The sequence below is a fragment of the Dermochelys coriacea genome, chromosome 5 (assembly GCF_009764565.3).
Source record: "Dermochelys coriacea isolate rDerCor1 chromosome 5, rDerCor1.pri.v4, whole genome shotgun sequence".
Taxonomy (NCBI): domain Eukaryota; kingdom Metazoa; phylum Chordata; order Testudines; family Dermochelyidae; genus Dermochelys; species Dermochelys coriacea.
This window is the reverse complement of record NC_050072.1, coordinates 29,456,550-29,474,136: the sequence shown is the minus strand read 5'-3', so window position 1 is coordinate 29,474,136 and position 17,587 is coordinate 29,456,550. Positions and strand designations below refer to the sequence as shown.

Here is a 17,587-nt window from a genome sequence, read left to right as displayed (position 1 = left end):
CTACAGGCTGAGCAAGTGCAGAATGGTGGTAGAATGTGCATTTGGACGTTTAAAAGCATGTTGGTGCAGTTTACTGACTCGGTTAGACCTCAGCAAAACCAATATTCCCACTGTTATTACTGCTGTGTGCTCCACAATATGTGTGAGAGTAAGGGGGAGACATTTATGGTGGGGTGGGAGGTTGAGGCAAATCGCCTGGCTGCTGGTTATGCACAGCCAGACACCAGGGCAGTTAGAAGAGCACAGGAGGGCGCAGTGTGCATCAGAGAAGCTTTGAAAACCAGTTTCATGACTGGCCAGGCTACGGTGTGAAAGTTTTGTTTGTTTCTCCTTGATGAAATCCCCCGCCCCTTGGTTCACTCTACTTCCCTGTAAGCTAACCACCCTCCCCACCTCCCTTCGATCACCGCTTGCAGAGGCAATAAAGTCATTGTTGCTTCACATTCATGCATTCTTTATTAATTCATCACACAAATAGGCGGATAATTACCAAGATAGCGCAGAAGGGGTGCTGGAGGAGGGAAGGACAAGGCCACACAGCACTTTAAAAATTTTAAAACTTATTGAATGCCAGCCTTCTGTTACTTGGGCAATCCTCTGGAGTGGAGTGGCTGGGTGGCCGGAGGTCCCCCCACCGCATTCTTGGGCGTCTGGGTGAGGAGGCTATGGAACTTGGGGAGGAGGGCGGTTGGTTACACAGGGGTTGTAGTAGCGGTCTGTGCTCCTGCTGCCTTTCCTGCAGCTCAACCATACGAGCTCCATACCATGGAGCATATTAGTTTGATCCTCCAGCAGCCTCAGCATTGCATCCTGCCTCCTCTCATCATGCTGCTGCCACCATTCAGCTTCAGCCCTCTCTTCAACCCGCCACTTACTCTCTTCAGCCCGCCACCTCTCCTCCCGGTCATTTTGTGCTTTCCTGCACTCTGATATTGTCCGCCTCCATGCATTCATCTTTGCTCTGTCAGTGTGGGAGGACAGCATGAGCTCAGAGAACATTTCATCGCGAGTGCGTTTTTTTCGCCTTCTAATCTTTGCTAGCCTCTGGGAGGGAGAAGATCCTGTGATCCTTGAAACACATGCAGCTGGTGGAGGAAAAAAAAGGGACAGTGGTATTTAAAAAGACACATTTTTATAGAATAATGGGTACTCTCTCTTTCATGGTAAACCTTGATGTTAACATTACATACATAACACATGTGCTTTCGTTCCAAGGTCGCATTCTGCCTCCTTCCCCTCCCTCCCCGCCGCATGGTTAACAGCGGGGAACATTTCCTGCAAACAACTCAGCAGGAATGGGCACCTCTCAATGTCCCCTTAAGAAAAGCACCCTATTTCAACCAGGTGACCATGAATGATATCACTCTCCTGAGGATAACACAGAGAGATAAAGAACAGATGTTTGAACGCCAGCAAACATACACTGCAATGCTTTGTTCTACAATGATTCCCGAGTACGTGCTACTGGCCTGGAGTGGTAAAGTGTCCTACCATAGTGGATGGAATAAGGCTGCCCTCCCCAGAAACCTTTTGCAAAGGCTTTGGGAGTATATCCAGGAGAGCCGCGAATGCCAGGGCAAATTAATCATCAAACATGCTGGCTTTTAAACCTTTTATAGTATTTTAAAAGGTACACTCGCCAGAGGTCCCTTCTCCGCTTGGTGGGTCCGGGAGGCAGCCGTGGATGGGTTCAGGGGATACTGGCTCCAGGGTGAGAAACAGTTTCTGGCCGTCAGGAAAACCAATTTCTCCGCTTGTTTGCTGTGAGCTATCTACAGCCTTCTCATCATCGTCTTCCTCGTCCCCAAAACCTGCTTCCATGTTGCCTCCATCTCCATTGAAGGAGTCAAACAACACGGCTGGGGTAGTGGTGGCTGAACCCCCTAAAATGGCATGCAGCTCATCATAGAAGTGGCATGTTTGGGGCTCTGACCAGGAGTGGCTGTTGGCCTCTCTGGTTTTCTGGTAGGCTTGCCTCAGCTCCTTAAGTTTCACGCGGCACTGCTTCGGGTCCCTGTTATGGCCTCTGTCCTTCATGCCCTGGGAGATTTTCATAAACGTTCTGGCATTTTGAAAACTGGAACGTAGTTCTGATAGCACAGATTCCTCTCCCCATACAGCGATCAGATCCCGTACATCCCGTTCGGTCCATGCTGGAGCGCTTTTGCAATTCTGGGACTCCATCATGGTCACCTCTGCTGATGAGCTCTGCATGGTCACCTGCAGCTTGCCACACTGGTCAAACAGGAAATTGAAATTCAAAAGTTCGCGGGACTTTTCCTGTCTACCTGGTCAGTGCATCTGAGTTGAGAGTGCTGTCCAGAGTGGTCACAATGGAGCACTCTGGGATAGCTCCCGGAGGCCAATACCGTCTAATTGCGTCCACAGTACCCCAAATTCGACCCAGCAAAACCAATTTCAGTGCTAATCCCCTTGTCGGGGGTGGAGTAAGGAAATCGATTTTAAGAGCCCTTTAAGTCGAAAAAAAAGGCTTCGTCATGTGGACGAGTGCAGGGTTACATCGATTTAACGCTGCTAAATTCGACCTCAATGCCTAGTGTAGACCAGGGCTTAGGGCTTACTTCTCTGTTCACTGCAACTTGTGTGGTCATTTAAGCCAGTGCAAAGTGGGAGTAAAACATTACCATTCTGATTATTTTACACTCGTTCTGCATAGTTGTGAATGGCTACACACGTTGTAGGGCAAAGAGAATCCAGCCCCTGGTTCTTATCAATGAAAACATTTTTAACTACTGTGTATTTGCATTTAAAAACAGTGATACTTCAGTACATCATAAACACAGTGAGCCCTGTTCTGTTGTCCCAGTGCAATTCAGAGTAACTGTCTTGGCTTTGCTTGCCTTATTCTATACTTTTGAGGTTTGGTAATCAGTAGAGTTACTCTGGATTTACTTATGTGGAATTAAAATCAGAATCTGACCCAGTGTAATTTATGTTGATGGGAGAGGGTGCGCATGTGTGTGTGTGTGAACCTCAAACTGAGATCACCAAATTCATTTCCCATTGGTCACTAAACAGGGATACAAGATGACCTACAGGAACTTGATCTTTTAAGGCAATTCATACCTGTAGCTTTAATATTGGAAATTAAGCCACCAATATGATCCTCTGTTCTTATGACAGCATAACCTCTAGTGTTGTGTTTCATGCCATATAAGCAATATTATATAATCTTTCAGAATTGCTACATTAAATCACTGTATTACTGAGTAGCATAGGTTTAGGCAGCAATGTATCTTTTAGTCATGACTGTATTGTTGTTTTACATAATGGTTTCTTAATGGTATAATTTAAAAATAACGTATGAGAAATCCACATTTATTAAGAGCTTTAATGAACTCTTTAATAAAGAGTTTGTTGTGAAATCCCTATGAGGATTAGTGTACAAACATTATTGTGCAACTCTGCTATTTACTGAGTAACAGGGTGAGAGAAGTAGTGATTTTCCAGTAAATTTGTGAAATGTTTGCTGGCTGACACAGCACACAGAGAAGCCTTGCCAGGAAAGGGATGGGCAACAGCCACATTCATTCCTCCACTCACTTTCAGAGACTGGGTGCTCCGGCCCCTTTATGCAGGGTCAAAGACCTGGAGTGGCATAAAAGAGACTCCAAAGCCCCATATCTGGCTACGGGAGGGGAAGGACAGCTGGGAAGCTGCCTCCTGCGGACCCTCTTGCAACCCCCGCAGAGGGGAAGTACTAGAGGCCATGCTGTGTGTGTCAGCAGTGAGGCTGTAGCATGCAGCTCTGCAGGGGTTCTAGGCATCACTGCAGCTAATAGGGCAGCCCCAGGGAGGCTTCTATAATTTAGACAGGCCCCCATGACTGTATAAGTTCCTAAAGGCCCCTCTCCACTCCTCAGAGTAGCGCAAGAACAGAAGGACACAAAGGTGTCTTAAAGTGCCCACAGTACCCCTTACCCCCTGCTCTGTGTGCTGTGTGCTGCACTGCTTAGAGGCCCAGCCCAGAATGAGAGAGTGAAGAAGTGGGGAGAAGGTTGGAAGAGAAACAAATTTAATTAAAAAGTGTTTGTTTCCACTGTAAGGCTCAATAAATCCAAGGCAATGCTTAATTGGGCTTTACTCGCTGCTACTAAAGTTCCAGATTTTCAAAATTAAAAATCACATACATTTGTATGTCTTCTCTGGAGAGTCACGTGTCTCCGGACGAAGGAATGCAACTGTTCAGAAATCAGCTGGGAACTCTTCTCCCCATGTGGCAGATTTGAGGCTGCCATTTCCAATCTGAACACAAAATGGCAGTGTGTCAGTGAGAGTTTGGGGTTGGGTGAGGGAACAGAAGTATCAGGGGGAATGAGAATTGTTAAGGCAAAATCTGGTCTCAGTCCCACGGATGTAAATGAAGAGTAATTTCATTATTTGTGATGTAGTTACTTTGGATTTATAGTCTTGTAAAAGAAATTGGAGTCTGGTTCATAGGCTCCAACTCAGAGGGTGCTCAGGGGCTGGAGCACCCACTGGAAAAAAAATAATGGGTATTCAGCACCCACTGGCAGCCCTGCAGATCAGCTCCTCCCCCTCCCCCCATCCCTCCTGCCCGCTGGCAGGCACCACTGATCAGCCCCTCTCTCTCCCTCCCACACCTCCTGCCCGCTGCTGAACAGCTGATTGCAGTGGGCAGGACGTGCCAGGGGGGATGGAGGAGGAGCAGGGCTAGGAAGAGGTGGAGTGGGGGCTGAGCAGGGGCAGGAAGAAGCAGGGTGGGGGCTTGGGGGAAGGGGAGGAGTGGGGGCGGGGCCTGGGGTGGAGAGGGGGTTGAGCACCCCCTGGGAATTGGCAAAGTTGGTGCCTCGGACTGGTCCATTGTATCTTAGGGTATATCTGCTTTGTAATTGGAGGTGTGAGTCCAGCTCGAGTAGAATACTTTAATCTAGCTAGTGTCTCTAAAAATAGTTGTGAGGACAGAGCATCATGGGTTGTACAAGCCTGCCCAGAACCCTGGCCCCTCTATGTACATTCCTAGCCCACACCACACTCTCTGCCACCACATCTTCCCAGCTGCTTCTAGCCACTCTAGCTAGATCGACATTTGGGTATGCCTACACAAGCTGCAATCACACCTCCAATTGCAGTGTAGATGTACCCATAGAGAAGCTGAACCTTAAAAATTCAGGGCCAGACGAGAAGTGATTTATATAGTGAGGAAGATCGCCAAGCAAGGTTGAGGGTACTGAGAGATGAGGGAAGGGGAAGAGATCTGGGCGGGGGCAGAGAGAAGGAAGAAATATAAAGAAGATGGAGTAAAGAGGAAAACCTCACATTCTGGATAGCATAAAGAGCAGAGGGGGCAGCTTGTTTGTGAAAGAATAACATTCAGTAAGATCACAGAAGCAAACTATGGAGAAGTCCAAAGAGAACATGACAGCCCATCATTTCCTCACAATAAATTCATACAGAATAGGTTTGGCTGAACATCTCAAGCTGATTTGGGGTAATAGGTTGGTTGTGGATAGGCACAAAAACCCTCTCGCTTTCCAGAGATAGGTAGATACTCTGATATTCAAACCTTTTGTACCTAAACATTTCCAAAACAGTTTAGTCCTGCATGTTTCCAAACCAGTTTGGCTTGTCTATGCAGTAGAGACATTAAAACAGATTATTTTGGTTAAAATCCTTAAGAATGTATTATGCCTTCATGATAGTGCAGTTCTCTCATTCAACTAGTTTTTGAATAGTAGCTGTAACTTAATGATGGTAAGTGTTTCCCACACATGTTCCAATGAGCACAAAATAGACATAGGCTGGAGGCCAGCTTTGGTAGCTTGAGGATGAGCGTTGGGAATCACTGTGGAGACAGAAGATATGTAAATAATATATGGAAACAAATAAAATGGGAATAAATAAATTTTACATTTTTAAGTGAGGAAAGGGAGAACTATTTTCTTAGATGGAAAATTTCTGGGATAAAATGTCAGAAATTAGAAGATGTTCCTGTTAAAAATGAGTAATGAAATCACAGTCACCCACATGCCAGTAGTGGAGAGCCTAGGATACATAAAAGAAGGTTTAATGAAATATGAGCAGACTCAACAGAAGTTTTAAGCATCCATTTCACAGCATTGCTGCATTTGAAAGTAATTGGAAGTATACAGTCACCATAATGTCTTTGTTCAAAACATCCATGGGCAGATAGAAACTGGCCTGACAAACAAATGGATCAGCTAGGTTAACATTTTACTTGCTCTTGAATGGATCAATGTTGTGAAAATAACATGCTTAAAACTTCTGTTGTGTCTATTCTCACTACACTAATATCCAAGGCTGTCTGGAATTGTCATACTGCCAACCTGCAATTTCATTATCTCTTTCTAGTTCTTTTAAATGTTGCCAGACTTTAAAATACATGCTCGCACATACACACCTGCTGGTATTTGCAACTAAAACTGAAACCTGTCTGTTCACAGAGTCACAATCACAGTGCTTCTGCCTGATACCCTACCAATGTCCAAAGGTTCAGAGCCAGCTTTATTGCATCCAAATGGAATCTACAAGTAGAAAAAGGACAGCCAGTCTCTGTGCAGTGGGAGCAATGAAATGTGCCGGCATGAAAATAGAAGTACTCCATCAGGGGAACTGTTTGAATTAATGTATTTGGGCCTTATGCAGCCAAAAATATACTTGGCCTTATGCTTCAGGCCATGCAACATAGGACAGCCTCTCCTGAGGAAAGGTTGGCTGACTACCCAAATAAATCAAAACAGCAAAAAGCCCCAGAGCTCTGTGGCTGGGATTTACAAACTTGCTCATAGGTTAGTAAGGATCTCATGTAAATGAGCCCTCTACTTCCTACACGCTACTATGCCTGATTTTACCTTTGTCTCTCTCTCCACCTTGCATGTGAAGCACCCCTGTTGGGCTGCAAGAATTACTCCCATTGGCTGCAGTAACATTCTTGTGTTGCTCCTAGAGAGAGGGATGGCAATTTTCTTATTTGCAAAAAGAAAAGGAGGACTAGTCTTTAAGGTGCCACAAGTACTCCTTTTCTTTTTGCAAATACAGACTAACACACTGCTACTCTGAAAATTGTCTTATTATCTGTTCAAAATTACCTTGAGCTTTGGGACTGAGGGTCTTTCCTACTATCAACAGCTTTAGATTAGTGGTGGGGAGGGGATTCTGCCCTTTAACCCCTGCGATGTTTGGGTCCTCTGCCCTAGTTTTTGGAACTCTACCCTCCAAAATCCTGATTTGTTGATGGTTGAGGGCTGTCTCCTCTGTCCCTGTTTTCTCACTGGCTGAGCTCCGTTCTGGAGTTCTCAGACATGAAGGGGACTCTGGGTGGCCCAGCACCTTTACATTTTCTTTAATGATGGTCCGTCAAACAGAGAGGCACTACCCCCAGTTCTGAAGACTTTAAACAATGCAATGAGCAGTATACAACACTGCCAGGTGCAGTCATTCCAAAAATCATGAGATTGCTGAACAGTCAGGTATTTTTTAAAAAAAATAAATGTGGGGATCTCTTTATTTGCCTTCTGGAGTTTTTTGGGTTTTTTAGCCTCTAAGGATTCACAGCCTCAAGCTTTTCTTTCCCCCCAGGAGAGCTATAAACTTGCTTTCAAAACAGAAAGAGCTGAATTTCTAACATAATTGCTTGATTCTGTGAGCTGAAGCTTTGAGAAAACCAACTAACATCATGAGACTTGCCAGTTCTCAACATTTTATTGCAACTCTGATGCATCATGCAGTATTGCTCCTATATCTGGCCATTCAGCTGGGCCAAGTTCCAGACTTCATCCAGGAACAGAGGCATGTTTTAGTGGCCACTAAGTCTAAACATGGCATGGCAGTTTTGCACCCAAGGAGGTACTAGCTCTAAGAGCAGGGGAGCTGTGAAACCTTAACAACCACTAAGCCAGTAGTGGCTACGTAGAACCCCAGGGGAAGGAAGGGAGGAATCCTATGCCAAAATAGACCAAAATATTTTGTTGTGGTGTTAAAATTTATAATAAAGACAATTAAAATAAATACTAACATATCCTGACCTTGTCTGTTTCCAGTTTGTCTCAAGTGTCTCCATATTCTCAAGACCTTCCACAGATTACCTATTATTACTAAGGCTAGTTGGCTCTCAGAGTGATCACAGATCCAGTGATCTTTTTTAAAAGAGCTTTATGCTTTCTTTCAGACTCTACCCCTACCTCCTGGACTCTCTATAGGGGGTGAGGATCTGCTGCTGATGTTCCTGGCTTTTTAATCTTAAAGCTGCCCTTTTTATATATAAATCTGACCTAGGACATTTTTTAAGCAAAATCCCAACTGGCATTTTTGTTGTGATTATTTTTCACGCTTTATGTGATAACAACCCACCTGCCTCATTTATTTTCTTGCATTTCTAAAATATTTAGGAGCTCAGACACTGCTAGTCTTGCACTTGTCTAGCACCTGCCATCTCAGAAGTGCTTTACAAATATTTGTTAATTAAGCCTCACCCTCTCTTTCTGATCTGTGTAATGGTAGTTGAGTCCATTTTACCGATAGGAACATTAAAGCACAGAGAGGTTAAGCGACTTGCCTGGAGATACAGAGGAAGTTATGAGAAGAGCTAAGTATAGAATCCAAAGGTGAAATCCTGGCCTTTTGAGGTCTTTGGGATTTCTGCCATTGACTTCAATAGAGTCATGATTTCACCCCAGTCATGCTGAGTTCCAGTGCTGTGCTTTAATCACAAGACCTTCCTTCCTTTCTCAACAATTGCCACACAATGCTCAGTTTTATTGTTTCCTGTGATAGGTCTCTCTCTTCTTTTTTGGAAGAAACACTTTCTTTGTAATAATTTTATATTAAGTAACTAGAGAGGCAGTTACTTCCCAGTCAGTAGCAAAAGAAGTTTCATTTACTTTGTCATTGTAAGCTCCAGATAAATGTCTGGTTTGATGGATCAGTGCCCAGGGGCCTACATTATAGTTGGGCACAAGGAAGAACACCTGGATAGGCAGCACATAGGAAAAAAATCCATCAAGATAACAATGGATTCTAAGACCTAGAAATTGGCAAAAGGGTAGCTGTCCCTGTACAGAAGCTTCACCGTTGCACAGAGAAAACCTACCTGAGCATCATTATTGTAGAAAAGAAGGGTAAAGTATTTTCCAAACTAAGTGTAAGAGCCTACAGTGAATGCAGTAGGTTCACCAGAACATCTTTTTGTTTGTTTCTAAATTTGTATTATGAAAATACAGGTATAACACATGGAATACAGTTAGTATCACAACTTGATTGCTTAAAACAAGAGGAATTCACTGAGAAATTGTCACGGTCTGTCACATTTTTGAGTTCTACATAAATGATAGATTCCTCTATCAGGACATAGGAAAGAACTGAATAATGTTTATTTTTTTCCAGGAAGCGGTCCCCCAAATAAGTTACAATCTTGTAGTATGGAATGAGGATGCAATGGTCATGTTTAAAAAAAAAATCCACATTTGCCAACAAGCCACCATATCGTTACCACAGTTAGTGATTTTCCCCTGTGCCTAGAATAGCAAACTAGGGTATCTCAGATTGTGTAGTAACCTTGTGAATGCTGACTTTTTAGTCTCAACCACTGCATATGGGACAATGAAGGTAGGTGTTTTCAATGTAAAAATATCAGAGAGAACAGGAATTGTGACCAATGGTTGTATGGCTACAATATATGTGCAGACATGCATACCTTTTGCAGCAGGTGCAGTAGACCCATTCTGTGGCTGTAATGGAGGGCTGCTTTTTACTGGCGTGTGATAAATCTGTTGCTGTAGTAGACATTAGTCCTAGCTTGATTCCCTTTGAAGCCGACTCAGTTTCTAATGTAAAGCTACAAGCTGCACTCAAGAATCTCCATCATTATTTTTTTACATACAAGGTCTATGGCATTTAAACTTGCTACAGTTCCGGACAAGCTAAAGATTTACATATTCAGTTGACTTGAATGGTTCCTTAAATGCTCCAGTTCAGCACGAATGGTTTTTATGTCCTTCCATAGATTTCTGTCCAGCAACTTCTGCTTGTGGCCTGAATAATATGGGCTTAAAACTCATCTCACTTAGTGCTGACTGTTGACATTGCTTATGGAGTTAAATTGACGAAGAAAGTTACAAAATGATATTTTTTGTTCAGTTAAATCTTAACTAAAACAAACCCTCTGATATGAGGGGTCAGTTATATTTCTTGATTTGAAGGGCTGTTTTCAAACTGCTCCCAGAGCTGTGTAGGGTTATGTATGCCTGTGAAACTGCATTCCAATTACTTGGCAGGCAGCCATCTCCTTTTGTAAATTGTCAAGCAGACTTGCTGTTCCATGACTTCCCACAGTCTCTATGTGAAACACCAGGGGAAATCTGCATCTTTTAAATGGGATCATTCAAACGCATGGTGCATGTGGTGGACAATGGAGCCCAAGGGAGTTAGGTGCCAAAATTCCATCCCTTAGTCCAGCGGTTCTCAAATTGTGGGTCAGGACCCCAAAGTGGGTCATGACCCCATTTTAATTGGATCACCAAGGCTGGCTTAGACTTGCTGGGGCCTGGGGCCAGAGCCTGAGCCCCACAGCTAAGGGCCAAAGCCAAAGCCTGAGGGCTTTACCCTGGGCGGCTTGGCTCACGTTATAGGCCACCTGCCTGGGGTCACATCAGAAGGAAATTGCGGTACAATGAAGTTTGAGAACCCCTGCCTTAGTCTTTTGAAAATCCTAGCCTATATAGTTAATCATGTGTTTTCACATCCTTTCATATAGCATGACTAAACCATTTAAGAGCAATGACATTCTGTAGTGAATATGGTGTCAATGCAAGGTGTTTTCCAGCCCTAATAGCTGACGCCATGGGATTAGTACAATAGAGAAAGCATTAGTGCAAGTTTACCCACGCCTTACCCACCTGACCTGCAGGAGCCACATCAGAGGAAGAGAAAATAGGTTATCTCTGGGCTTCTTCAGCCCTTGGCCTCTGCTTGGACTGCTAAATAACTGGGGTGCTGGTTGAGATGGTGCTTCTTGCAGTGCACAAACTTCAGTATTCGGAAGTCAAGTCAACCAGGTCGTTTTATATAGTCCACTATGATAGCGTGTCCACCCCACACAGGACTCAAAGGGGTTAAAATGGCCAGTCAGGCCAATTAACTCCACAGGCTGCACGTGGAGGAGAAGTCAGGGAGCAGGGAATTGATTGGAAGCAGACTCAGCTGGAGGGGCCTAAATAAGCCAGGAAGTTGCAACAGAAGAGGCTGGAGGGAAGGAGTCTCCAGTCACTCCCTGGGAGAAGGGAAGTGTGTCGGGGGCAGGAGGCATGAAGCCTACAGTTACTCCCTGGGAGGGGAGGGATTGTGGCTTGGCAAGCTCAGAGAAGGGGGAGAGCCAGAGAAGTAAACAAGACTGAGGGGAAAAGCAGCAAGGTATGGGGTAGGTCAAACCTTGGCTGCCAATGGGAGGGCCTCTGAACCTGGGCCTGGGTCCCCCTACCAGCCACTGATGAAGTGGCACCGGCAGGGCAGTGAGTAGGAAGACTGCCTCAGCCTGTTTGTGAAGAGAGACTTTCCTACCCCAGATGGGGGAACGCTGGAGAGACCTGGCCAGAGGTCACAAAGAGGAAGCTGCAGTTCCTAGAGCAAGAGGGGGTCAGCAGAAAGAGAGGACGATAGAAGAAACGCCGCAAGGGGAGAGTGCAATGCCTGGCCAGAGCTAATCCTGAGGATTACCAGGAGAAGGTGCCACAAGCAGTGAATGAACCTGGGACAGCCACTTTGCAGCTTCTAGGTGTTTGTTTACAGCCTCATCCAGTGTAGGCTGGACTGACACTAGTGATAGGGGCTGCATTTACAGATCTTACTTATCCAAAATTCCCACTGATTTCAATGGGAGTTATGCCTGAGTAAAGTCTTCAGGATGGGGCTCCTTTAAAGAAGAGGAAGAGGAATCCTTTAAAGAATAAGAGTGCAAGACCTGGGAGATCCGTATTTCCTCCCAGGCTGATTTTTGAAGTTGGGTGAATAAAACCTGAATAGATTCATAGATACATAGATTTTAAGGCTAGCGGGGGATCGTTATGTTCATCTGGTCTAACCCCCTGCATCACACAGATGAGCGTTTCACCCAGTAATTCCTGCAACAATTTTGATTGAGCTAGAACATATCCTTTGGAACACTGCCAATCTTGATTTAAAGATCTCAAGCAATGGAGAATCTACTACTCATATCCCAAGGTCAGTTGTTCAAATGGTTACTTACCCTCTCTGTTTAAAAAACTGTACCTTGTTTCTTGTCTGAATTCTTCTAGTTTTACCTTCAAGCTTGTTTAGCCTTGTTTAGCCTTGGATCTTGTTTAGCCTTGTGTTTGCTAGACTGAAAAGTAAAGCTGGGCATAACATTTCTAGCAAAACAGGATTTAATCAGAAAATGCTGATGTGTCAAACCTGCCGTGTTTTGCAGAATCACGTATCAGCTTTGACAAGCTACAAGCAAAGTTCCCTTAGAAACCTGCCTGGTTTCCTCCTAGCTCACCTGCTGGACTGCTGGTAAGCCCCAGGTTCCCAGGTCCTGCATCTCCAGAGCAGCCTCGCTATATGGGCAGTCCCAAGGTTGGGATTCCAGGGCTTCAATGCTCCCTGCCTCAGAGCTGGCAGCCTGGAAACCGTGGGGGTTCTCAGCGCTTCTAGGGTCCTTGGCACAGAGCTGGGAGCCCCAACTCCCAAGCTAAAAGGCTCCTGACTACCAGGGCTTCTAAGCTCCTGTCAACCCTATTGGACTGAAAGGAAGCTGGGAGCCATGGTTGAGCCAGAAGCCTCACAGCTTCAGCTCCCAGGGTCAATTTCATTTTGAAATGAAACCTTTTGATTAGTTCAAAATGAATTTATTATGGATTTTTCTTTCCACAAAAAAATCTACTTTTTGTTCTGAAATGGAACTAATTTTTTTCAGAATTTCAAATTTTCCTGCAGGATGGAAATTCTGACTTTCGGCCGGCTAAGAGCCATCTAGTATAAGAAATCTTCCTCTGTTGGTACTTTTAGACGAAAAGAGTAATACAGTTTAGAATGAAAACACTGATTAAACTGTAACTTTCTCAACAAGCTGAAATATCCATGGTTCCATTTATGACAATTCGCTATTTCTCTCCTGAAGAGGACCTGACAGACCCAACACAACCCCAACACTTTTGAATGTTTATTCACTCACATGTGCATGAATGTGGCTCCTTTCCCAGCCAGTGTGAGCCCCTGAGGCAGGTATTTGGGACGACAGGCTATGAGTGGAGGCCACTGCCACTAGAACTCCCTATTTATGGTGAGAAAGATAAAAGAAATGCCACTGGCATGGCCACTCACACAGACATGGGGAGGAACAAGAAAGCTAGCTAGAGAATAGAGGATAAGTAGGCAAGGAAAAAGCGACTATCCTTGAAACAAGGAACTGAACCTGCTATGCTGCTTCCTGAAACTATTCCGTTAGTAGCAGGACTGACAACCTGACCTCTCTCCAGCCCCGACAAAGGGAAAAGGTTTATTGTCACTGCGTTCCAAGGAGCATAAAAGAACCACAGAGAACATCCACCTGTTGAGCAAGTGACCCATCCTATTGCACCTTGGAGACCAGATCTAAGTGAAAAGAACAAGCCTTCTCCAAGTCTGTTCTTCTTGGTGGCGGGGAGAGAGATCACCAAGCCTATTTTAGGAATACTACTGTATTACTACTCCTGTATTACTGTAATACTACTCCTTCTCCTACTGTCAAGGAGAACAACAGAGGCTCAGAACCTGCAGAGATAGCCTGGGTAGAGAACTGATCTGAACCAAGTGGCTTACATGGCTGGGTCCTTGTGGTGCAATTTGGTGAGACCATTGGATTTTGCTGAGACCACTGGGTTTTGCTTGAGACAGGACAGTTGGACCATGTGGTTTGCTTGAGTTGGAAGAACAATGGGATAGAACTAGGCCATTTAAATAAGGGCTACATAGCCTTTATATTGTGAACTCTTTGGGGCAAAAACTCATTTATTTGGCACAGTTTACTTTCTATATATAAAAAGAAAAGGAGTACTTGTGGCACCTTAGAGACTAACAAATTTATTAGAGCATAAGCTTTCGTGAGCTACAGCTCACTTCATCGGATGCATCCGATGAAGTGAGCTGTAGCTCACGAAAGCTTATGCTCTAATAAATTTTAGTCTCTAAGGTGCCACAAGTACTCCTTTTCTTTTTGCGAATACAGACTAACACGGCTGCTACTCTGAAACCTGTTTCTATATATAGTTATGTACATGCACTTACAGAATAACAACCAATAGTGATATGCCAGAATCTGCCACACTTACTCAGATTGGGCAATACATCTTCACACCACTGGTTTTGATGGGACACTTCCAATGAGAAAGCACTACTTCTGATGCTGTACAATTGAAGATGATCATTTGTATTGTTGTTGCTATCACTGTTCTACAATTGCAATTAATCTTATACAAAGTATGTCATGTTAAAGTATCAATGGCAAAATTGTAATCTGCCAGGTAAAACAATCCTGTTTATATTCCTGTATCATCTTTGTATCTGAAGGTATGAATATTTGCTATGTATTTGTATCTCAAACATGTGTGTTGTTCTTGGGTGACAACCACAAGATAGGTTTCAGAGTAGCAGCCGTGTTAGTCTGTATTCGCAAAAAGAAAAGGAGTACTTGTGGCACCTTAGAGACTAACAAATTTATTAGAGCATAAGCTTTCGTGAGCTACAGCTCACTTCATCGGATGCATTTGGTGGAAAAAACAGAGGAGAGATTTATATACACACACACACACAGAGAACATGAAACAATGGGTTTATCATACACACTGTAAGGAGAGTGATCACTTAAGATAAGCCATCACCCACAGCAGGGGGGGGAAAGGAGGAAAACCTTCCATGGTGACAAGCAGGTAGGCTAATTCCAGCAGTTAACAAGAATATCAGAAAAAAGAAAAGGAGTATTTGTGGCACCTTAGAGATAAATTTGTTAGTCTCTAAGGTGCCACAAATACTCCTTTTCTTTTTGCGAATACAGACTAACACGGCTGCTACTCTGAAACCTAAGAATATCAGAGGAACAGTGGGGGGTGGGGTGGGGGGGAGAAATACCATGGGGAAATAGTTTTACTTTGTGTAATGACTCATCCATTCGCAGTCTCTATTCAAGCCTAAGTTAATTGTATCCAGTTTGCAAATTAATTCCAATTCAGCAGTCTCTAGTTGGAGTCTGTTTTTGAAGCTTTTTTGTTGAAGTATAGCCACTCTTAGGTCTGTGATCGAGTGACCAGAGAGATTGAAGTGTTCTCCAACTGGTTTTTGAATGTTATAATTCTTGACGTCTGATTTGTGTCCATTCATTCTTTTACGTAGAGACTGTCCAGTTTGGCCAATGTACATGGCAGAGGGGCATTGTGGCACATGATGGCATATATCACATTGGTAGATGCGCAGGTGAACGAGCCTCTGATAGTGTGGCTAATGTGATTAGGCCCTATGATGGTATCCCCTGAATAGATATGTGGACAGAGTTGGCAACGGGCTTTGTTGCAAGGATAGGTTCCTGGGTTAGTGGTTCTGTTGTGTGGTGTGTGGTTGCTGGTGAGTATTTGCTTCAGATTGGGGGGCTGTCTGTAAGCAAGGACTGGTCTATCTCCCAAGATCTGAGAGAGCGATGGCTCGTCCTTCAGGATAGGTTGTAGATCCTTGATGATGCGTTGGAGAGGTTTTAGTTGGGGGCTGAAGGTGAAAAAACCAAAAACCAGTTGGAGAACACTTCAATCTCTCTGGTCACTCGATCACAGACCTAAGAGTGGCTATACTTCAACAAAAAAGCTTCAAAAACAGACTCCAACTAGAGACTGCTGAATTGGAATTAATTTGCAAACTGGATACAATTAACTTAGGCTTGAATAGAGACTGCGAATGGATGAGTCATTACACAAAGTAAAACTATTTCCCCATGGTATTTCTCCCCCCCACCCCACCCCCCACTGTTCCTCTGATATTCTTGTTAACTGCTGGAATTAGCCTACCTGCTTGTCACCATGAAAGGTTTTCCTCCTTCCCCCCCCTGCTGTTGGTGATGGCTTATCTTAAGTGATCACTCTCCTTACAGTGTGTATGATAAACCCATTGTTTCATGTTCTCTGTGTGTGTGTATATAAATCTCTCCTCTGTTTTTTCCACCAAATGCATCCGATGAAGTGAGCTGTAGCTCACGAAAGCTTATGCTCTAATAAATTTGTTAGTCTCTAAGGTGCCACAAGTACTCCTTTTCTTTTAACCACAAGATAGTTTTGCATCCAGTCTAGCCAGCCCAGTTGTGATGAACCATTCAGTTATTGATGGACTATTGAAGCTTGATGGGCCATTAAGAAAAATCAACTCTCCAGATGTCTCTTCTTGAAGATGCTTCAGACAGCAAGGAGCCACCCTTGTGAATCAGCAACATGTGTAAGGGCATGTGATATGGAGATGTGACCTTGGATTCCATCTTTCTCAGTAACTTTCCATCACACAGGGGCTGAGGGCTTTGTTTAGGACAGTAAATTTCCATGCACATGGCAGAAGAGCTAAAAGACACCTGAGACATCTCCACCTTGCTTCATTCCTGCTCCAATCAGAGCAGGCTCTACAGTTTTTTCGCCCCAAACAGTGGGAAAAAAACTGCCGCCGCGGATGGCAAAAGGAAGAAGCTGCCGCCGATTTGCTGCGGCGGCAGACGGAGGAACTGTCGCCCCTTTCGAACTGCAGCCCCAAGCACCTGCTTGTAACGCTGGTGCCTGGAGCCGACCCTGGCTCCAATTCTCTGGACTGTGGATTTACAACTAAAAGGAGTATTTTGAACTATGGACTGAGGACTTTGCAATCTTTTGGAAGTTACCAGAGAGACTTTTGCAAGCCAGCAGTCTATTCCATCACTGTTCTGATCCTGACCTATGAACACTGAAAATCACTTGTATGTATATGATTCTATAACCATTCAATAAATCTCTTCTTTTCTTTTATTAGTAAAGTCTTTAGTTAATTACAATGTACTAAGAACTGGCTGCCAGCGTGTTATTTGGGTAAGATCTGAAATACATATTGATCTGGGGGTAAGTGTCTGATCCTTTGGAATTAATAGAACCTCACATATGGTGAATTGAGTTTTCAGTAACCTCTCACTTTATTAGACCTGTTTGTCTGGATGGGAGCCAAGGGCTGGAATGCCTTAAGGGGACAGTTTGGGTTCTTGTTAACCAGTGTGGTTCTACAGAAGCTCTTTTGATACTGGCTTGGTGAACCAAACTATAGAATAAACCGCCAGTTTGCGGGGGATTGTCTACCCTGTTTCTTGTAATCTGCCCTGAGTGTGGCATTCTCAGTATGGTCCATCCCAGGCATCCGGTCACACTAACCACCATGGATAAGAACCACAAAATGGAGCCAAGAGACCATAGGAAATGGTGGACTTGTAGTAATAATTTTATTTGCACTGTCATAATTCCCATATCAAATAAATGTTCTTATGTCTCTGAACAGATAAAGGCATTCCAGCTCCATCAGGCACCAGGCACTCTTCCCTTAGGAAAGA

The 17,587-nt window shown here is 44.1% G+C and overlaps 1 protein-coding gene across 2 annotated transcripts in view; it reads left to right on the top strand.

Moving 5' to 3' along the window:
* Window positions 1-8,000, top strand: part of C6 (complement C6) — a 43,518-nt gene extending 35,518 nt beyond the window's left edge. For both annotated transcript variants that reach the window (XM_038402914.2, XM_043515151.1), the window contains one exon: window positions 6,447-8,000. In XM_038402914.2, the coding sequence (XP_038258842.1) occupies window positions 6,447-6,628 (182 nt within the window). In that variant the 3' untranslated portion in view covers window positions 6,629-8,000. The remainder of the gene's footprint in view (window positions 1-6,446) is intronic.
* Window positions 8,001-17,587: the final 9,587 nt, after the last annotated feature.